At 41.4% G+C, this 23090-nt stretch overlaps 1 protein-coding gene across 12 annotated transcripts in view; it reads right to left on the reverse strand.

Moving 5' to 3' along the window:
- Window positions 1-23090, reverse strand: part of TTBK1 (tau tubulin kinase 1) — a 134783-nt gene that overhangs the window by 73424 nt on the left and 38269 nt on the right. For 8 of the 12 annotated variants that reach the window (XM_065059044.1, XM_065059039.1, XM_065059040.1 and 5 more), the window contains 3 exons: window positions 6203-6276; window positions 2718-2858; window positions 1387-1491 (listed from right to left, as the gene is read on the reverse strand). In XM_065059044.1, coding sequence (XP_064915116.1) covers window positions 1387-1491; window positions 2718-2858; window positions 6203-6276 — 320 coding nt within the window. Of the gene's footprint in view, window positions 1-1386; window positions 1492-2717; window positions 2859-2972; window positions 3457-6202; window positions 6277-23090 lie in introns of those variants that run through there. The other 4 variants (XM_065059046.1, XM_065059038.1, XM_065059047.1 and 1 more) reach the window with 4 other exon arrangements.

Here is a 23090-nt window from a genome sequence, read left to right on the forward strand (position 1 = left end):
TTCGTACGAAAAAGGAACTAAAGAGAGGATCCAAAAGAAGGAACATCTGGAAAAATGAATTTATTTCATTTTAAAGAAAGAATAGTATTCAAACAACAGGACTTGAAATGCACACTTAAAACATAATTGCTTCACTGAAGCAATTATTTAATTTTGCAGAAATCCAAATGCCAGGTTCAATCCATAATGAGCTTGAATTCTGACTGCAGGAAAAGGAAACGAGTGGGGCTGCATTTCGAAAAGGGCAATATGAAGAAGGGTTATCACCAAACTAAACAGCATTGACAAGGAAGACCAGTACACAGTGTGTGTCTTTTTAAATGCAAGATGCAGACACAACCTGTGGAGCTGCTTCCATCTACAGCTAAAAAGAAAAGGCTTGCAATGTCCAACTGAAAAGACTTATAAAAAAAAGGAAAAAATAGAAGAAAAATCCAGCAGCTATGTTCATCTGCTAAAGACACAAAATCTGCTCACCGATCTTTGCTTTCTTCCCACTCTCCAACGATAATCTGCACTGCAGAGACTTCGAATCTAGCTCTCACACTGTTAACATTTCTCGTGACAGCAATTATCTTGCAGATGGAAAAGATGTGCGGACCAAAATGTGTAAGCCTATGATGATAAACATACGATCGTCTAAGCCCTCCTTGCTTGCTCTGGGTTCCAAAAGAAGTCTAGAAATGCTCTGACCAAGAGCATCGAAAGCTTAACGTGTCCTTATGAGTGATCCCAGATAACACAGTGCTGGTAGAAGGACTGAATATTACATGTCATATAGTGCCTGTTATGTCTCCTGCTCTTACCTGCCCTCCAAGCAGGCCTGCTGAAATAATCCTACCAAGAAACCTGGACAGGGGGCAATATACACAAAAACAAAGCCAGGCAAGGGTGAGAACAGCATTACAGGTTGCAGTTCACAGTAAGCTCAGCATCAAAGACCAGATCAGCTTCCAACTTGTAGCACTTTATTCATATAAAGCTTTAAGAATGCACCAACCTCGTTCCCCAGATTCCAGAGAACTGAACTAGACCAGTCCTCTAGAACTACAGAGCTTACATGGCCAGCACTGGGCTCAGCTTCTTTGCTCAGCCGTAATGTACTCAGTAAGTATTCCAAGCCTGTGGAAAACAGGATTATCCTAAAGGCAAAAAGAAAAAAAAGCAAAAAAAAAGCCACACACTTTCACACCTTCTCAGACCAAAGCAAACCTTCTTTCTTAGATTCCCAACTCAGTTGAAGCCACCTGTTGCTTCTCACCTTGCAGAAAATGCAGTCCAAAATAATGACCAAACAGAACAACCACAACACGAGCAAAAATCACAAAACCTTTCCATGCCTAAGCAGTTGCAGAAGTGAAAAAAAATTACATAAAATTTACTTACTGGCCGAACTTCACCAGTAGTGTTGGTATACTGACGGGCCAGACCAAAGTCTAACATGTAACACTTCCTGTATGTTGAAGGTAAGCGGCCCATGGCAAAATTGGACTAGACAGAGAAAGAATTAAAGAAAGAAAGCAACAAAGAAAGGAAGAAAGAAAAAAGTCAGTTTGATACCAGCAACTTGGGTAAGCGTGGCCATTTGTTAACAAAACCTTGTCATGTAGCCCCACATGCCTCTAGTGGAAACATAAGTCAAAAAGCAGCATCTTAAGATGCATCCTAAACATCATGATTAGAGAATCACTGCCATTTTAATAAGTTCACTTTGCAGGTAAGTGACTGTGGAGTCTCAAAATAACTAAAATTCACATTAGCTTAGCTACATTTCAGCTGCTATAAGAAAGAATGACACTTAACACTACTAGCTTTGCAGTGAGAGCTCCATCACCTGCAAAACAGGCTAGAGTTATTGTAGACAAAAGTTTCTGTTCACAGTTCAGCTGCTAGTATGCAGTATTCTGCCCTAACTCCCAGAATTTCCATCCACTGTATTGCATTACCTAAATTAATCTGAACACTCAGACATCCAAAGCACACTGGATTTGCTTCTTAGTTAATAAACTGACACAAACAGAGCAGCTCTCTTTTAACGCCCATGTTGAAGTTATATACCTTACCATAATGGACAGCTGCTAAAGGATTTGTGGCCAGTCGCATTAGTGACTGATTTTCAGCTGAATCTGATCAGCCAAAATCAGCTGATTTTAAAAGCAGCAAATTATTTTGCTGGAAGGAAGATGGTCTCAGGGATGGTGTAGCAACAAGTGTTCAGCTGCAGGAAAAAGACTGGATCTTATAGTGAGACTTGGAATTATCATGCCTCACCTAGGCAGATGACAAACACAGTGTGTTTCTGAAACTGGAAACTGTGCTCCATTTTTTTTTGCAATTCCTCAGAAAAGAATAAGAGGATTATTTAACTCAGTCAAATACATTAAATAGCATTTATTCGAGTGATGTGTCATAGAGCATGGCATCCTTTCTGAACCCCTTTTATATTAATAATTGGTTGAACCCCAAATGGTTGTTCAAAATAAGATTGCTTTGGCAGGTACAAGTATGACTGACAGCTACTAACTCACCATGGAGTAGCCTCTTCTGATAAAAACTAGCTTGCACTTAAAGGAATGACAATATGACCACTCTCAGTGGGAGTGTGCAAAGAGGCCTAAATGCCTCCACTGAGATCTGCCCATATTCAGGCTGTCTTTATTGACTCAAGCAGAACAGACAGACATACAACTAAAAGCAAAATTTCCAAAACAACATACAGGTTTGATGTCACGATGCAGGAATCCCACAGAGTGAATGGCTTCTATTGATTCCAGAATCTGTTTGCCTAATCGCAGCGTTGTGCTCAGCGTGAAAGTCCCTCGAGGCTGACTCCTTCTGAGATCTGCAAGATTTCGGCCCTGAAACAATCAATAAAACACTTAAACCATCATACTAAAGCATAGCATTTCACAGCTGCAAGTTCTAACACGCATTCCCAAAAAAGCAGAAATGCAAATCAGGCAGGTGCTCACCTTATGTCTGTTTTATTTCTTGTATATGATCTTCCAATACTTCATTTTAACTTTTAAGTGATGTATTTGCTGATAAGAAGGTACAAGACTGTTATCTTGGGAAGTCAGCTGATGTACTGTTTAGGAAATAGGCTTGGCATAGACAGCAGTGCCTCAGCCTGTATGAGCCCAGCATCTCCTTACTGTTAAACCCAGACCATAAATTAATAGAAGCAGATTTAAGAACAACTTTTGACTGTTCTCTGCGCCATCTAAAAATTAAAGCAGTACAAATATAAGTGGGTCATGAAGCCACTATGAAGCTCACAGAAGCAGTTTCATCAAAAACTCCCTAGCTCACAACTGTGTGACTCAAGCTCAAGTCAGCATGGTTGTTGCAACAGCACCATGGAAAAAGTTGTCTATCAAGAGAATCATACCCAAAATCAGGAGAGGAGGATTTTTCCATTGACTTAAAAATATTTACTAAAAAAAATGGTAATCTACTTACAGTTAATTAAATTTCTGGGGGGGGGAAAAAATCTGCCAGCTGCGCATGAAAATAAAGACAATTTAGAAAACACAAAAAAAAAGAGGACAGACTAAATACCAGAAGAATCACAGTGTTATTTGATCTCTGTCATCTCAGTTTCGTCTATACCTCTTTAGATTTGTAAAGAGAAAGAAGGTGTTAAAATGAGTATATTCTATAGCAGACTATCCCTCTAATCCACAGAACTAACGCATTTATCAACTAATCAGAAACATTAGGAATAAGAGTCCACTTACAGAGAACATGCATCAAGAGCAAAAGCTATAGGAACATGCTAGTTATCACTATGTTATAGAATCTCTTAATTCTGCTTCTGCAAAGACATATATGCTTATAATACAAGTCCAGGTGTATTCAAACAAAATTCACAACAGAAGATACATAAAACATTCCAAACATTTGATGAGAAAACAGAGATTGATTTCCAAACTAGTGGAATTCCATCTATTCATCCATCCATCCATTTTCAGTTCTCCATTTACAGACACTACAGTACTACTGTAACTGGCTCTTGCTCTTTTAGCATATGACTCAAATTGGCTTGACCTATGTTTCACTTCAGGACTTTAGTCGCTTCTCTTTTTTAATTTTTGTGACAGTTTACTAGAGGCAGCACAGACTTGCCATTGCTATCCTGAAAGATGCAAGATACTGAATTGACAGCAGATCTTCCTTTCCACTGTAAAGTGTTTCCTTGGGCACCAACTCTCTTACCCAATGGTAAAAGGGAAAGGCAGATGTTTTTTTCAGAGCTGCACACTGAAATATACCATAATTTTGCCCAGCTAGTTTGGGAGCCTATCCAGAAACAACCCAAAGCACGTGAATATCCAGTACTACCCCCAGGGAAAGAGAGAAAATTAGCATTATTTTCCAAACAAACACCATCAGGCTGGCTATGAAACAGAGCAGATGCAGTGAGTTGCAAAGCTTAGAGTTGAAGCCCCAGTCCCAGTGACTGAAGAGAAAGAGAAAATTGCAGTACCCAATAGTCACATGATAAACCATGTTTCAGCAGACCTTGAAGCTGAATTAAAATTTTAGCCTGAAGAGTGATGATGCAAAACTAGTTAATGCTTTAAGTATCAAAGTCTTCATTTGCAAATAGTGAAATGATTTTTAGCTCTGCCTACTCTACGAGCTCAGCTACGTAGTCAAGAACATGACAGAAAGTAAGAGATTCTGTGCAGAGAAGTTTTTTTCTAAGGAACAGTCATCTTCATCAGGCACATTAAGGACAGGACTGGGGGTTAGAAGCCCTGTTGTTCCATGAGCTCCAAATTAGCTCATTCAAGAACCATATTCACACCCACACTGCAGCAATAGCCAGGGCTGGTTAGAGAACAAAAGCTTTTTTTCTATCCATAACAGCAGTCAGGATGCCAAGCATCAGGAATTTACTGGTTTTATATATCAGCCTTGCAAATCGGAAGTGCACTTCAAAAGAATCAGAAGTTTATTTTAAAGAAGTACTGGGCTCTGCTGGTGGCTATTCTACTTCATTCACATCCACTAATTAAAAATAACCTTCCAGTTTATGCGGCAGTTTACTTCTCTTTACTTAGTGTTCCAAACTTCTCACTTTCCCTCAGCATGTCCTGTCACTCAAATTATACATAAGGAAACATGACATGTGCTGTAAGCTCTTCAGGGAAGGGTAGGCTTGTATAATCATACAGTGCTTTGCACAGTAAAGCCCTGATCATACAAGCTGCAAGAGGGATAGGACAAGTTCCCTGTCAACTCTGGTATCAGGTGCTGAAATAGGCCAGCTTTCAAGGCAACTGTGTCAAAAAGGAGCACCTTTAGTTTGAAACTATTCTCCTCAAGCCAGGGACAATCTTCCTCTCCTTAAAGGCCCTTTTTCTGTGTTTTTAACTCAGCTATCTCTTCCCACTTGTTCCCCTCCAACTCTTTCTCCTGTAACTTTATGCTGTAAAAGAAAGGTGCTTTTGTGAAAAAGAAAGCAGTTTTCATCACAGTACCACTGTATTTGGGCTCTGAAGATCTAACTATATATGTTTACTTGGTGAAGTTTCATGCTGAACCACGCAGTTGCTCTTGCAGGTCCTGCTGTTATTGTGGCTTATGTAGACACTCACGTAACACTTTAGCCGGTTGACTCTGATAGGAGCAGCTGTCTGTCCAGTAGTACAGTCACCATGTACACTCTACCTAAGGATTTAACTGTATTGAATTAATATGAGCAATTTTCAAAGAGGAGAAAACACTTTCACAGCAAAAGCCAGGCTACTGCTGAGCTTGGCAGAGACAGGTGAGCCAGAGATCACTCCCTTTCATAGAGAAGACTGTGTTGCTGATGTGACACCACTGGCTCTCACTGCACTCTGAGCTCTGATACAAGACACCTATTTTGAATGCTGCAGAGCTCAGCAGGAGGTATTTCAAACAGCTGCCACTGCTGCACAATACTGTGGATAGCTCCTGCAAGCATTCTGATTTGAGCGTTTTCCACAGAGAATTGACAGAAAGACATCTGAAACAGAAAAGCAGAGCTATGAAATACCTTAGAGATATCACAGCAACATCACCCCCTTCTCACTGTCTCCCATTCCACCCACTTTTGATGTACAAGAAAGTCTCTACACCAGTTCTTGGCCTTATTCTCTCACTGTAAGTCCTTCCCTGTGATGCCATCTCCACGGGACAGGGGAGAGAGCAGAAGCACATAACTCACCTGAAGCTGCATGACCACATAATTAAATTTTTCATTCCTTCCACAGCCAATAAATCTGCAAACATGATCCTTCCCTGAAAAGAAACAGAAACATACAGAATGGAACATAACAACCCTGTGACCACGATTTTTAGAAATATGGTTTCTGATCAAGGGTTTGTAACTGTAAGTGGCATCAAGTAGGAAGTTTTGCAGAACAGACTGACTTTGTTTATACTTCTCAGTCTTGTAGCTCCGGAGAATACTGACACTCAACAAGAAAACTGCCTGTGTCATGAGTGGAAATCAGTGTCAGTGATCCTTGAAACCACAACTGGCACAGGGCACAAATGACAGCGTGACAAAGTGCAGTGTATACTACCACTACGAGTATGGAAGACCACCACAGCCACCACCATCCCCGAACTAAACCATGGGTAGTACACATGACTCCATGGTTCCATAGGTTCACTGGCAGCAGGCTTAAGCTCATTACACCAACTTTACTCACTAAATGCTGACTTCTCCACACCACCAGAACAGTCACATATTAGCATTGCTTACCATGAAACAGCTAAACTAATGCTACATCAACATGGACAAACCCTGATTTTAATAGTAAGAAACACTTGGAAAAGAAAGATGCTTATGGAAAAACTCCATTGAAACATTAAAGCCATTTCATAATAAAATAAATAAATAAACCTGGGCAATTTCATGTCGAGTTCTGGTATAGTGTTGGAAGTACAAACTACACCTATTCGGGCCAAATCAAAACCAACCAGCCACCCAGCAATGCTCAGTCAGTCCTCTCGGTTCATTCTCCATAGTATGTAAGTGCTGCTGCAACGTCTACATTTCATCACGTGGTACCAGGCAGAATGTACCTTCAAGAAAACCCCCCAGAAACTGCAGAGGCAGCAGAGGCTGTGGTTTCAGATCCTGACCTCTAATGGATTTGGGATGGAAGGGGAAGTATGATGCATGCATTTCTCCAACAGCAAACTACTGATAACAGAGTAAAGGTTGATGCACATAAGAAAGGCAAACATTTGGTTCCTGGTGGGGTTTCTAAGCAGAAAAGAGGGTGAGTGTTGTTGCATAGCTTTGCCCTGTATTTCTTTGTAGCACTTGAGCAATGGTGATTTTAATTAGTTTTTAAGCCAACGCGTTTTGTTTCATACTTCCCAGTTTCAAAACTAAAAAAGAAAGGAAGAACATGAACATATACAGTAATCAGTAACTTCACTGCCTGTAACAGCTTTAGGGCCATGCTACTGCTCTAATTGTGTGCACTGCGGGCCTGAGGCATCAAGAACTGGTGGGGACAGCAAGACAGAACAGGGATGTGGAGAGCAGCAGGAGACAAGTGGCTTTCTCACCGGAGAACCAGTGCTTTGACCACAGCAATACATACAGCAGTGGAATATGAAGCTCCGTCCCAGGGCACTTGGTAAGAGCATCAAGAGCTTTCCCTCCAGGGCTTAGCAGCATCCCACAGCAGAACACCCACACTCTTACCACCAAGACATAACAGAGCTGCTGGCAGCCAGAACTTGAGGGGCAGAGGCCTTTGCTACCCCTTCCTCCCTTCAGAAGAACAGGCTTAAAACCAACCAACCAACCAACCCACCAACCAACCAACCAACCCTAGTATCCACCTATATCTGGTTAGATAAGCAGGAAGACTATGTGGCTGCAGATCCTTCAGGTCTCTGGCACAGACCTAAGGACATTGTGCAGTTTCAGGACTGAGTGTACAAGACCATGCTGAAATCATCAAGGAATATCAAAAGCCACCATATTTCAGGAAAAGAAATTCAGAGATCAGGAAAGTACCCTCTTCAGTACACATCAGGGCAGCCTTCATGCTCTTTCTTGATCCTTTTTTTCACATACCAAGTCCACGTTCCGTGTGTGCCCATGAGTACTGGATACCACTCGTTTATTACTATCTGCAATTTCATTATAAATTCAGCGTTGATTTTGATACACAGGCATTTGGTTTTCCGAGGGGACACTGGATGTAGCACATATCCTGGCCTGGGCATTACCAAGAAGGGACCACCAGCAAAGCCTCAACTGTCCTGCATGTCTTCCTGCCATGGGTCCCAATACGGACGGCTCTGCTGCCAATGTGAAGGCAGCCTCAAACCCAGACTTGTAGCTACAAAGCAAACATACCTGGATAACCTCAGAAAGAACCAGTTATGTTTCTTTAGAAGCTTTTAATACCCATGTGCTTCAGCAAACTGGCAATATACACAGGTCTCAGACAGCATGGATGGGCCAGTGTAGGTTCACACTCATCCCAGATCTGACTCCTTTAAGTCCATACAGAGTCACATAGACCAGCCTGGCTTACTTACAGACACACTGACAGTCCCACTTTGCTTTGTTTTGCCTTTCAGAGCACTGGGAGATGGATATTGAGGCAATAGGCAAAACAACTACTGTTTCTACAGTAAATGAGAGCTACTGTGTGGTAAAAAAAAGGTATATTACTCCATTTTTAACTTGTTTTTATTGTTTTAAATAATTGCAAAGGACTGATTGGCAGGACACCATGTGCTTTTTATGGCTGTAAAACTACAGACAAGATTATTAAAAAACAATTATCTGACAGGAAGAACCTGGCCAGCTAAATCAATCATTTCAGTGAAAGAGGAGTGGTAGTGCTGCAACAGACTCAATTGTGACTTAAGACACATTCCTGCTAATTCGTTACTGCCTCTTCTGATTTCAAGTATATTCTTGAGACTCTTTTTTTTTTTAAATCAGTTTCCTCCATAAAATTATTGTTTTCTGAATCACAAAATTTTGTATTTAAATTTTTAATTTATTATCTTAAAGAATGCATATTTAGGCTATCAATGTGTTTCTGCTTACTACAATTTTGGAAACTGATGAATCGACTGACAGTTTTTGATGACACACATCCCCAAACTGACTTGATTTTATACTGAATGCTCCTTTCTGGCCCAATATGGGCTCCTACCTGACCTGTTGGTCTTGGGAATTTAGACTCTCCCTGGAACAGCTCTCCCATGCACTATTCTGTAACACAAGCAACACCAGGAAAAGAAGAAGAAAGGGTGTGAAGGAAGACTGCCAATTCCTGAATGAAACAAAAGGAATATAAAAGAGTGTAGAGAAAGCAGGCCACATTTAGAAGTCGTATATATACAGCCAGCTGGTCATAAATAGGGATAAATGCTTGCAGCATAAACCCCTCTGGGTTTCAGAGGCTTTTACTCATTCTTCATCTAAAGGAGGCACCAGGTTACAACTGTTTGCTCTCTCAGAGGAGTTCATGCCATGCTGAAGTAGCAGATGGAGGCTTGTGGGACTATGGTGGGCCCGTGGATTCCGTGATGGAGGGCATGCGAACAGAAATTAGCGTTGAAGATATTAAGGCCTACCCATGAGAAAGATGGGAGTAAAGGAGTATCAGGAGATGTTAAGGATGTACCTGTGAGAGAGAAGGGAGTAAAAGAGTAACATTGATGACAGCAAAAATAGTTAATGAGATGCTACTGCTGTAACTTGTAACCAACAGCGAAGGGACACATGAATTGGTAAAACTGTATACAAATGCACTTGTGGCAATAAATGGCATCTACTACTTTCATCCTGGAAGAAGCTGGTCTATGTTGTTTGTCCCTCTCAACTGCGCCATCTGGTGACCCTGACGCGATCCTGTATGAAGAAGGATCTCGCATGAAAAAGAGACAGCAGTGAAGCTGTGACAGCCGAAGACGAGCTGTGGAGACAGAGCCCGGTACAGCTGATAGAGCAGCAGGGGGGAGCTGCCGAAGATCCGGATCCTTGAAAAGACACCACGCCAAGAGCTGGTGAGCTACCGTGAATGGGGGGGGTGGAACTTATGTAAAGAAGAGGGTATTATATTATCTACATGGAAATTGCCTCCGAAGAAGCAGGGTATTAGCCTTCTGGAATTGACTTAACAAAGGATGTGACTATGGGGCAAAGCACTACTGAAAGATCCAAAGAAACAACTGAACTGTTAACAACATGGCACTTGTTGGTAGAGACTTTGAGAGGATTAAAAGAGCAACGGGAACGCACAGAGACAGCGGAGATGGGTGGCTTCCCTGCACTAGATTTGAAAAAAAAAAAAGGGCAGTGTTCCAAACCCTGAACCTCCCTGTTAGTACTGATTCTCCAGCACCGTTCAAGTCCACGTTATCTGATTACTCGGATGAGGATGAGGGTCTGCAGCATTTTTTTGAAAAGTTAAATGAAAAAGGAGTATGTGTACATGTTGCCCCAAGATCAGATAAAAACCATGAAAGACTCAAGCAAAATTAGACCTATGCAATGTAACAGCTATAGATGATTTAGGACAGAACGATGGGGATTCTTTCAAATGGGCAGGTACCCCCAACTCTTGGAAGAGACACTAATTGGCACACCACAATTACAGGCATGATTGTTTTCTGAAATGCTGAGTCAGCAGACCTCGCATATCAAACTATTATAAAGGTGCCTGAAACCAAGCAGCCAAATCATGTACAACTATTAATCAGGGTCCCAATGAGTATTACATGCAATTTATTGACCATCTTCAAGAGGCCATCAATAAGCAGGTTGAAAACTCAGAAGCTAAGGACACACTGGTGTTGAAATTAGCAGTAAAGAATGCTAATGTTTGCTATCAACATGTTATCTGCGGGTTTTACAGTACATATCATGTGTTTCTGTGTATTGCCTCTCTGAAAATCAAGCAGCTTGTCAGGAATGTGAGTTAATTGTTTTACTGGTTGTTAGAATTGTTTCTTTGTGCTGTAAGTACACCATAAAACCTTCTCCCCAATTTTCCCACCCGTGCTGCAAGCAGCCCTGTGCTTCCCCCCCTCCCTCCCTCTTCTCATGGTTTTTACTTACAAGATGGGGTCGGAAAGGACTGTTTTCAGTCATGTTCCTAAGAAATTCCTAATTTAAATTGTTAAACTCTGATTCGCATTGAAAAAAATAAAACAAAACAAAACAAACAAACAAACCACACACATACAAAACAAACAAACAACAAACAAACAAACAAAACACCAAAAACGGAAACAAAACAAACCCTAAATGCTATGATGGATGTGAACTTGCTATTGTATGAGGTTGTATTTAAAAGCTGCTAGAATATGAACTGATCTGGATCTAGGAAAATGGAATAATGGATTGATGTTTAATATGCTGGGTTTTGACATCTGTCTTTTTGACATTTTAAAAGGTAAAGGAAGCTAAGGAATGCAACTATTGCTGAGCTACTTGGAATTTCATATAAAATGTACTATGGCTGGCATGAAATGGAAAAACAAAAAAGCAAAATATCCCAGGCCTGTGTTATACAGTTTGAATATAAATTTCAGGCCTGTGTCAAGCTGCAAGATAAACTCAGCTCATTGTAACCGAGGAGTTTGCCAAAGCCTCCCACTTCGTACCAGCAATTACGCCACCTGTGTGGCCTTCACTATATCAAAACTGCAGCAAGAAGAGAAAGAAAAAAAAAAAGACCTCCAGCTGGAGGTCTTGCCAATCTCAGATGGGGGCAAGAGGGAGGTTTTATTCTGTCCCCCGCCCCCAGCAATGTTATTGCTAGGGAACTGTAATACTGCATGAAGGAGTCTGAGGGTGCAATTTAAAGGCATTGCCAGTGGATCCATAGTTCTAATGAAGCTGGGAAATTAAACTTTTTTTTTTTTTAATAGATTTTTTTCTGTGGTAATTAGTTGTAAGAGACTTCTTAGTAAATTCACTGTGCTAGTTTTTGAGGTCATGGGAGAGAATGAAAGAAAGGCCGTTTTTTGAGACCAATGGAATGCCAAATTTGGAACAAAGTTTTACCATATGAATTCTTGTATTTGACAGAGAGCCCTATACCCTTACCTGGGTCAAGATTTCTTAAATAAATTATAAGCTCAAATAACGTTTTCTGATAATTCTGTTCAGTTGCATGTCCTACAAGAAGCTGCTTGGATGGTGCAGATCTGCTTGCTGCAAGTGAGAAATCTCCAAGGAAATTTCGAATGCTGTATTTCCACTCATATTAACAGCCAGTGTTTCGATAAAGCAAACACTACACTGATAGAACTGAAACAGGACTTCGATCCAGTAAGGGAAAACAATATCCAACAAATATGACAACCAAAATGGACTTAGAGACTTTGATGAATAAATTTATTACAACCTTACAGGCTGATTGCATTCTATCAGACTTGCAGATTTGTCTGTTTATAGCTATAACACAGAAACAACCTGTGGCTATTGTGGGACAGTATGATAAGATTGCTAACAGACTGATATACTGATTGTTACTCTGATCAAGAAGTGCAGGGAATTAATTTAAGTCTTAATAGGCCATGATCCTTTTGTCATATGTGTACAATTTTGAAATTTAATTTTGATTTTTTTTATTTGCTCTCTATGTCCTTGTAAATTGCACTAGCCGATTTTCTTAACAGCACAGCTTTTGGCATGCATTAATGTAAATTGCTGCAGAACCTGCAAGTCTTTAACATCAGGTCGCAGACCATACTTGTATCTGGTCTGATCCTACATACTTGCACAGTTATTGTTGGTGGTTCTGGGAAGTCTCATAAAGCTGTAGTGGTCTGGCGTGAAGATAACAACTGGCATCATTCTGTAAAAAATTATTGAAGGTTGAACCCAACTAGCAGAACTTGGCGCAGCTTTACGTTACTTAGAGCTTTTTAAGGAGGAACCTCTAAATTTGATTTGTGATTCTGAGTACGTAGTCAAGGTCCAACGCACGTATCTGATTCTGAACTGTATTTTTTTTTTTAAACAAAAAGGGGGCAGAAGTAGGGAAAACACCACAAGAACAATTGTCAAAATCATTGTATGTGATGAATCACTTATATCTACGTGGTGCAGCCCAAATTTGCCCTGTGATGAAACACTTTGCAAGTATGACGCAAAAACATGCTAAATCAGAAAGAACCTACATTAGTTATGGTCAAATCACTTCTTAATGGTCAATGGAAAGGGCCACATCAATTGATAACCTGGGGGAGAGGCTACGCTTGTGTCTTCACAGGTCAAAGGCCGCAATGGTTGCTGGCACGAAATGTGAAACCTGCCTTATCTTCCTGACAATGACTGCTGCAGCTGCTGCATTTTGGATGCCTGCACAAAGACTAACATGTAGATTACTTTAGCCAACATGACTGGCCAGGACTCTATATGACTAGCTATGGCATCTCCGGAAAACCCATTCCACACATGCTTGGCTGGCATCCCCCTTGATGACTACAGCAGCATCACATAATTGTTTCAAAATAGCGGTTGGTGCAAAGGCATTGCAACAACCTGTAATAATACCAACACAGCACTTTGGATTAATTGCCTCCTGGAAGCAGATACTGAACCACAGGAACTGGAATTGCTGGCATCTATGCCCATGGATGCTTGTATCCAGCTGGTTTGTGAAAAGTGTCAGAACAATACACAAGAACATAAATGGACAAAACTGCAAAATGTTAATGCTGCCCTTGGTGACTATAGAAATGAAACTCGATGGTGTAATGCCTCGTAGAAGAATCCAAGGGGTGTCGTTGCTAATGTGGGACAGCTGGAGCCTGTAAATTCTTTTTCACCATAAGGGTGGTCAAGCCCTGGAACAAGGGTCTAGAGAGGTTGTGGGATCTTCATCTTTGGAGATGATTCAGAACTTCACTGGAAACGGCCCAGAGCAACCTAATCTATTTCTTTCTGCTTGGAGCAATAGGTTGTACTGAAGACCTTCAGAAGTGATCCCTGCCAGCCTAAATTATGCCCTGGATCTATCCATGCCAAACACTCATTTTACCTTAAGGCCTGCCTCTCCAATCAGCAGCGACCTCTGACCTCTCTAATCACAAGTTCAGCTTAATTCCATCAATCATCAATCAAGTTTCCTTTTATTCAGGTAATTCATGAAGTATCAAAACCAATGTTGTACTGTGGCAAAGAATAACAAGAATGGCACAGCCATCCAGCAGCTCAACCCTCAAGACAACTGCACAGGAAAAGCCCAGGTGCTTAGTGACATAATTTGTTTGAGCACTTAGCACTGCCAGGTTCTCTATTGTATGTGCAGTTGTGGACATCTAGCTATACAATTGCTCTCACTAGCATTTGAAAGGTTCTTTCTCATGTTCTACATTGTAGATATAATACACATTCTACAGCTATCCTCTTTTTCATTCACCTGTTAACATTAGTATCAGGTTTATCAGCTTATCAAAGATTTCATGTTGTAGGGATATTGAATTCAGTTCTGTACAAATACTCTAAAGAAATGAAGGATCCACCAGAACTAGAAAATGAAATGAGTTATTTTTATCATTTTTTTAACTTTATTTGGAAATGGTGCCTGTGTTTTTGAACATGAAAGAAAACAAATTCCATGCTGGAAGTAAGGCTTAAATAACTACGTTATCCAGTACTAATCAATGAGGATTTCATTAACTGGGTTAACCTTGCTAGTGCTTCTGTAATATATGAATGAACTAACGGACATAAAAACAAAAGGGCAGTCACCATCTTCTAATCAAACAGCAAAAGGTAAAACTGCCTGACCTTGCACGGCATAATTTCCTCTACTTGTTTCCCAAGACCACCAAAAACTTTAAGGTAATAGAATGGTTTGGGTTGGAAGGGACCTTCAAAGCTCATCTAGTCCACCCCCCCTGCAGTGAGCAGGGATATCTTCAACCAGATCAGGTTGCTCAGAGCCCCATCCAGCCTGGCCTTGAATGTTTCCAGGGATAGGGCATCTACCTCTCTGGGCAACCCGGGACAGTGTTCCACCACCCTCATTGGAAAAAATTTCTTCCTCGTGTCTAGCCTGAATCTCCCTTCTTTTAGTCTTGAAACCTCTTGTCCTATCACTCCAGGCCCTGCTAAAAAGTCTGTCCTCATCTTTCTTACAGGCCCCTTTTAAGTACTGGAAGGCTGCAATAAAGCCTCCCTGGCACCTTCTCCAGACTGAACAACCACAACTCTCAGTCTGTCTTCGGAGTAGAGGTATTGTGGAATAATTACTGAGGGAGCAAATTACTGAAAATAATTATCAAAGGCATACTTATTGAGAATAAAGTTATATCCACATCCTCAGCCCATAAGTCAGCTGCTCAGCATGTAAGGAATCTGCTCTGCGATGCTTTCCCACCCTACCTAGCTTGAATCCTTAGATGTTCACATACTGGGGCAGCTCAGTGTGCTGGCACCAAGGAGAATGGAGGATGGAGCAGTGTGGAGATACCACAGCCAGGCTCTGTGTAGGAGGCAGGTAGAGGAACTAGATGGTACTGAGCACATAGTTGCTGTCAAGTAAAAGATAATATTCCATTCCATCCAAAATGCTAGTTGCTGAGCTAGCAGTTGTGGAGAAATTTGTCCTTTGGATGAACTTTGCTCCCTACAATCTGATTATAATAGCAAAACACACCTCCATCCCAAAAGATACCCACCTCCACCCTTGCTTGAACATGCTCTCTGAATTCTTTTAAGTCTATACCTTTAAAATCGAAGTGAGATAATTTTACACCAGTTGATAACAAAGGTTTGTATGACTACAGTCACTCAAGCTCCACATAAACGTAGAAAATAGTATAAAAGACCCTAACAATAGGGGAAAGTTAAGGAAGACATCATCACTGAGAAGTCAAGGAGACAGTATTGCAGACTTCTGGGATCGGTCAACGGTCTGAACCTATCTTTCTCCGCAGAGGGACACCTTTTGGGTAAGATTTGCACACTTGGTCATAGCAAGTGTTTTCCCAGGAAATTCAGACTTGTATTTGTTAGCACATCTGTAGCACTATATAGCCATCTTAGAATACATACATTCTTTGCCTGACCCACATCCCTCAGGACTATGAACTCCACGAGCGCATGATCACTGCAACCCAGGCTGCCTCCAATCTTGACATCGCCTATTAGCTCACTTGCATTGGTGACCATCAGGTCCAGTATTGCATCCCCCCTGGAAGGGCTGTCTATTACCTAGCTTAGGAAGTCATCCTCAATGCACTCCAGGAGTCTCTTGGATTGCCTAGAGCTCGCCATGCTACTTTTCCAGCAGATGTTGGGGTGATTGAAGTTCCCCAGCAGCACAAGAGCCTGTGAGCGCAATGCCTCCTGTAGCTGGAATAAGAAGGCTTCATCAACAGTCTCTCCCTGATCTGGCAGCCTGTAGTAGACTCCAACCACAAGGTTTCGTTTCCTCAGTGTCTGATTCATACCCATAAGCTTTCAACCTGCTTGTGGCTATTCTTCAGAGGCAGCTCTTCACAGTCTATCCATCTCTTCATGTAGAGGGCAACACCTCCACCTTTGTTTCCTTGCCTGCCCCTTTCTGATTAGCCTGTAGCCATCCATTGCCACACTCCAGTCACGGTATCCGTCCCACCAAGCTTCAGTAATGGCCACTAGGTCATAGCTTACTAGCAGCATGGTGGTTTCCAATTCCAAGATGAGCAACTGATAATAACTGCCCACAAAGGGCAAGGCAGAACAGCAAAGGAGTAAGTATTCAACACAGCCTCAAAATAAGTGTGTTTTAAATCCTCCTTCATCCATTCCATGTCCTTCCCCCATCCCGTGATGCCATGGTTGACACAAAAAATATGTGGCCCAAATGCCACTTAATTCAAACACCCATATAACTCTTCCACATGATGAAATGCAGCGCTGGGCACAGAGGCTACAGCTATATCAAGTGTATGAATCTGCCACACTGTGATAGCCTAAAAACCTGCCAAGGGTAATGTACCCTGATTTCCAGCCTTTACAGATAGGTTGGTTACACCAATCTAGCAAAATACTGTAGAAACACATAAAACATGTCTACAAAAGTAACAGAAACTGAATCACAGAGAGTTAAGGCACGACTTTAAGATGAAAAATCTAACATATAAAAAAAGAAAATACTATGACTGGCAAATGAAAAAAGACCAAGCAAGATCTCTTCTCCTCCGTTATTTCATTAGGAAAACCTTACATGTCCAACCCCCGGCAGTAAATGGGGAATAAGCAACACAGACCTGCTTCGTTATCTGCTGTAATAAAATCAGGTACTCAAAAACTACAAAACCTGTGACCAGGCTGCATCTTGAACAACTACTCAATATGCAAAAGATCTCTGCACTGCAGAATAAAACTAATCAGAGTCCTACGCAATGAGATTGGTTACACATAAAAGAAGGCATCTGAAAAGAAAATGACACACTGAAGAGAGTTCAGGAATGACTGGCTGATGAGTGAGGTCAAAAGCAAGTACATGGGGCCTCGTTGCCTCACAGCAGGGCAAAATTGCCCCCATGAATGAACAGAAAACGGTGCTCAGCACCAGAATAATCCGGCCATTTTAACTGCCAATCTGACTGTTAGGCTGCTCCAAGGAGAATCCCAGCAAAGGAAACTGAATGCCGTGCCTACATACTTATTTTGAGGAACCTGTGGACCGGGAGTCATCTGAAGTGCATGCCTCGTGAGAGATCCTTTTGCACCATCCTACTCTCACAAGCCCTCAGAATGCTTCCAGAGAGATGTATCGAGAAGTGGGTAAGGACAGGGAGGAAACTTCTGAATTCAAACAATGTGCTGCTGGGCCGCAGACAGCCCCAGTTAAGCATCTAGAGCAGACACAGTGCCTGGTTTGGCATGTAAAGATGGTTTCCACAACCCTCTCTGCAGCAGTGCAAAAGTTAGAGGAAATAATCCACTGGATATAATCAGGGATACTGGATTACTATTTCTGCAATTAAGGCTGATGTTGGAACAGCAGACTAACACTGAGATAGTGCAAGCCAAGCACCTCAAGAGCTGTGCAAGAGCTGTTCTAACAGAGGTATTGTGTGCAGAGTCCAGATAGTATTTCACAGATGATCCCTTGCCACCTGAACATTGCTCCAAAGCAAATCCAGGGCAGGAAAAATGTCACAGAGGGAGCAGGCAGGTTTCTGCCTGTCTGTATTCCAAAGGATTAGAAAAGCATTGAAGATAAAGAAAAAACATCTGCTCTTCTAGAAGCAATAGGACTCTTTCTTCCATGCATTCAATGACAGGAAATCATCCCATTTTTTCTACCCATGACTCCAAAGATCAGGAGTCTCAGAGTCCAGGTTTATAACAGCAATGAGTTTTTAAAGCAAGCTCCCATACCGCCTTAAATCATCACAATTACTCTGTGTCAGTGTTGTTCACAGAGTGACCTCAGACCATGTAAACTTTTCTGAGCAAACAGACCCAGAAGCTCCATTCCAGACGCACACCAAATCGTCCCCAAATCCTAAAGGAGGCATTTCAAACCAACAAATGGTTCCTCAGACAGGGAGATGAGATTAAAACCAACCCAAAGCAAAATCCTCAAAACACATGCTGTTTATAGTTTAAAATCCCCAAGCCATAAGTGCTGGAGATGTATAGGCCTGAGCAACTGCTTCTATCCGCTGATCTGCTGTACTATACTGCTCACTAATATACACATACCTTAGGACAGTAAAACACAGAAAACCCAGCAAAGGTTCTTCTTGCTCTCTGGGTAAGCAAGTTGCTAATTCACTTAGCGATAGAGATCTTATTTCCATTTCTTTTTTAATGTATGTAGTCAAAAGCAAAAAACTTGCAGATGCAACTAAACCAGAAACCTTCTGTGCTGGAGACAATTTGTATCTGCAAGAAGTATTTTGCCAATGTACCTTAGGCTTGGTTTCAAAATGCTTGACTGCAAAGTAGAAAAGCCCAATAGGTTAAAATTATATGCAAACGGTACAATCATATAAAAGTATCTCACTTAAAGATAACTTTACAGTAGTGATTAAGGTAATAAAATGAGGGTTTGGCACTAAAATAGTGTTCTTCTGACAAGAAGCTGTGTTCCTGCAGAAGTTCCCTTTGCAGATGTGCCAAACTATCTCTGAAACAGTTTCTGAATGTTATAGGTAAGATTTTAATACTGACTAGGGTAATTCTCTATTAGCTGTCTATAAAATATTTTTTCTTATATTTTTCATACTACTACTTTGATTTATTATCCCTATACTTACCAACACACATTTCTTATTGCTGTTCACCATGAATTTTTCATATAATTTCCACATTGTTAGTTATTGCACATTTTAGAAATAAATATGTATATAAGAATCTATTACTGCAAAAGTCTACTCTTTCGAGAGTCTTTGGACTCTCCATGACACCCAGGAGCTGGGAACTGCACAGCAGCCTTCTTCAAGAAAGGAAAATTTTCTGATCCTTCAGGTAAACTTAGTGCTGCTTACTCCTTCATCCACAGAAGGAAGAGATAAGTCAGTGATAATCAAGCACAACAGAGGTGGTGAGAAACTCCTGTAGTCAGGCCAAAAGGGTTGCTCAGGCTGATGTTGATAAACAGCAGATGTCACCTACAGCAGACAGTGGATAAACACATGGTACAGTCTCAAATAAAAGAGAGATCCATGGTTGTATGCTGTAGTGTCCACTGGTTCTACAACAAGGTACCGTTGCCTGAATGCCATAATGTGGAGAACATTTGGAAAGAAAGACTGGTTTTCAAAGGGCAACTCCTCATGGAAGAGGCCTGGCATCATGGAGGATCCCATCTGCTTGTGCTGCAATGATGATACAGGTAAAATCAGGCACTGTGGAGGGTGCAGGGCTCCTTGAGCAGCAAGGATTGTAATACATGTTGCAATACTGAGATTAGCATTCCTAATGGTACCAAAAAGAGAATGCAATTTCTCTGTTCCCCAGGCAAGCTTACCAACACTCACTGAGAAAACGGCTTTGGTTCAACAGTGCCAAAGCCCTGTCAGAAGAGGGGAGCAACAGGACAATGTAAGCCAAACAGTGCTTGACGAAGATGAAAGAAAACTGTTGTCTTGCAGTGCTGTGGTTAGAATTCACCAGATAGAGTAACGCCACACAGAATGTCTTGAGTCCTGCAAGCCCAGCCTGAACAAGGAAATACTCTACAGCAACTCTGTGGGACCAAGAGGTTTTGCTTTTCACTAAAATAGTCCAGGGACAGCAAGGAAATGAAAGAAATTTTGCTGGAAACTTTTTGGGTAAATGCCCAACAACAGGACAACCAAGAGCTTCAGCTTATCGCCCGCTTGAGCAAGAAACTCTGTAAGCTGACTTCTCAATTGTATTTCACCCAAAGGTGAAAAGGGCATCATTGCTCGTGCTTCCCAGCCCCAAGACAGTAAAAAGATTTGGAAGACTGGTCAGAAGATGATCTATGATCCTTGCAAGTCAGAAAGAACTTTCCCTTTGGCAAATACATTAATATTTAAGCAGACAAAGAAAAAACACTACAGCTAAAAAAATCAAATCAATTAAGAGCAGAACAGAATGACTCTGCAGGGCAGCTGATACTGAAGAATGTATAGGGACTCTCTAGAAGAGTCATTAACTGATTAGTTCCCCAGTTGTTCTGTGTGGACTGCCAGTGCAGTAAAGCATATTGTGAGGGACCTGCAGCTGTGTTCCTTATATGGCGTTTCCAGAAAGTGTCCCAGAAAGTCTGACTGTTGGCACCAGCCTGCAGTCCAAACTGATCAGGATCTACTGCACTGAGAGGTCAGGCTGCACCTAAATCACATCCTGACATAGGGGCTGCAGTATGGGCTAATGGCCAGCCTTCTCTATCCCAAACTCTGTGAAGCTCTAGCAAATTGCAAGATCCTGATCACAAGTTCTGAAAAGAACAGCAGCTCACCAGTCCTTTAATGTTGGTGTGATACCTAAATAGAAAACAATAAACCTGCACTATTTAAGAGGGGCTGCAATGTTGAATTCTACCAGAAAAGTACAGAGGAATTTTAGACAATATTGTTCTGTTTCTTTTCACCTGGAAAACCATTAACTGACTGTATCACCTATGGTAATACTACTAGCTTTCTCCATCTACCAACTGTTGGGATAACGTCAGCATCTCCATTTCTGAAATGTTTCCCACCTCTTCACAACAGCTCACAGTGAAAACATACACAATACATGATTCCAAACTCTCTCAACCTTATTTCTCACTTTAACTTTATCATTTAATCCAGTAAGGCATTTGGGGCTTAACCTTGAAGCAAAAAGTTAAATTCTACACAGAACAGATTGATTTGTAAAAATATGGCTAAATAATTTGTCGTTCTTAAATGAAAAATAGCTGATGGATAGCCAGTTCTGCTTCTTCTGACTTTTCTGTCCCTTAATATTTGGTAACTGCTTTGCCAAGGGACTTTCCTAATTTCACACACCACCACTCCCTCTCCCCAGTTATCAGGAACATGCTGTGTTCAACTGTGGGTGATTTTTCAAGCATTTGCTATTTTCAGCTATTTTCCAGAAATAAACACTGATGGCAAAGCATGAGTATTAGTCAAGTCTTTGCACATTTTATGGTACTAGTTCTGATTTGGTGACTTCAGGTTTTGCTTTTCAAGCATTACCTGCCCTGGATGTAACACGTATTGACAATAGCCAACATGATCGCATCATCTCTTGGTATTCTAATGATCTACCGTTCTACACATTCACACCCTCACTCAGTTTAGAGCAGTTCCAAGTGTACAACCAAATGCAAAAATCTAAATCTCTGCCTTGCTTGCCCTCACTATATTACTTTCAGACCTCAGCCACCTGCTCTGCTGTTGTCTGGGAGCTGGATATCCAGGTCTTTCACAGATCAACAGCAAGGTTTCTCCTAATGACCTGGGTTGATTTCTCCTTTGTTTTGATTGTCTTTACACAGCTCAGCCACATCTATTACAACACAGTGTATTCAAAAAAGGCCTCATCAGTCCTCATCTTAGAGGAGGTGAACTGTGGAAAACTATTTGACCTTCAAAAATATCACACTGAGTTTCACCTAGAGGTGATCTGTCACAGACATTGAGTAACCCCTGTTTTACAAGATCTGCAACAGTCTCACCCTCTAATTCAATAGTATCTCTGGAAATTTTGTGCAAGGGCAGAAGTATAGACATGGACATAGGGACACTATCTCTGAAGCATGAGCCCTGGTGATACGGATACTACTCACTGCTTCATGGGAAGGTGTTTCCTCAGCCCAAGATGGAATCCTGCAAAAAGGAACACACATGCCTTCAAAGGCCTATTACACTAGAACATGTAAACTGTTTCTGTCAATAACTGGTCATATCTTCACAAGGTAATCCATGCACAATGCTCTTCAGCAAACAGCAGATGCCTTAAAGGCAGATTTGGAAATTCCTTGTTTACATCCTCCCTTAGCAATCAGTTTTTAGTAGAAGCCCCCTCACTGTTTCTTCAGCCAGGAACAACTGCAGCAAGAATGCTCCCTTGCACTGTTTGGTGTTAAACTCTATCTCATCAGCATTGTAAAAGCCTTTGGGATACTGGCTGGCTTCTTTCACCCTATTCTACTATTTCACTCTTGATAATGACTGTCACTTTAAAGATCAGCACAGGAAGTTTAAATTTTTAGCCTTATTTATAGTTTCATCTGAGCAAACAGAAACCAGCACCCTGAGTAAGGCAAGTGCCCACTTAGTGCAATTTCTTAAGTGGAGGCAGGGTTGGACATGAGTCTAGGAAGGCTCCCATTTTGCTGTTTCCTGCTGGAGCGAATAAAGGACCCTGCACTCTGATTCAATGTGAATCACACTAGAGCCATTTATTATAGAAACAAGCCTCCTTATATATGCAACTATTCTCTGATCACGTGTGCATGCTCCAATCATGCATTCACTGATTGGATATCATCTATGTTCACGAGCTGTCCTTGTGCTGGAGTCTCACTGCTGATAGGTCCATTGATTTATGTCATGTTGAGGCCTTGTTATTGTAGAATTGCTTCTCTCCCATGGCAGGTCCTGTTTTCAGCTTTTGAGTTGGCCTTGAAATTCCTTTG

Source organism: Columba livia, chromosome 3, assembly GCF_036013475.1.
Source record: "Columba livia isolate bColLiv1 breed racing homer chromosome 3, bColLiv1.pat.W.v2, whole genome shotgun sequence".
Lineage (NCBI taxonomy): Eukaryota > Metazoa > Chordata > Aves > Columbiformes > Columbidae > Columba > Columba livia.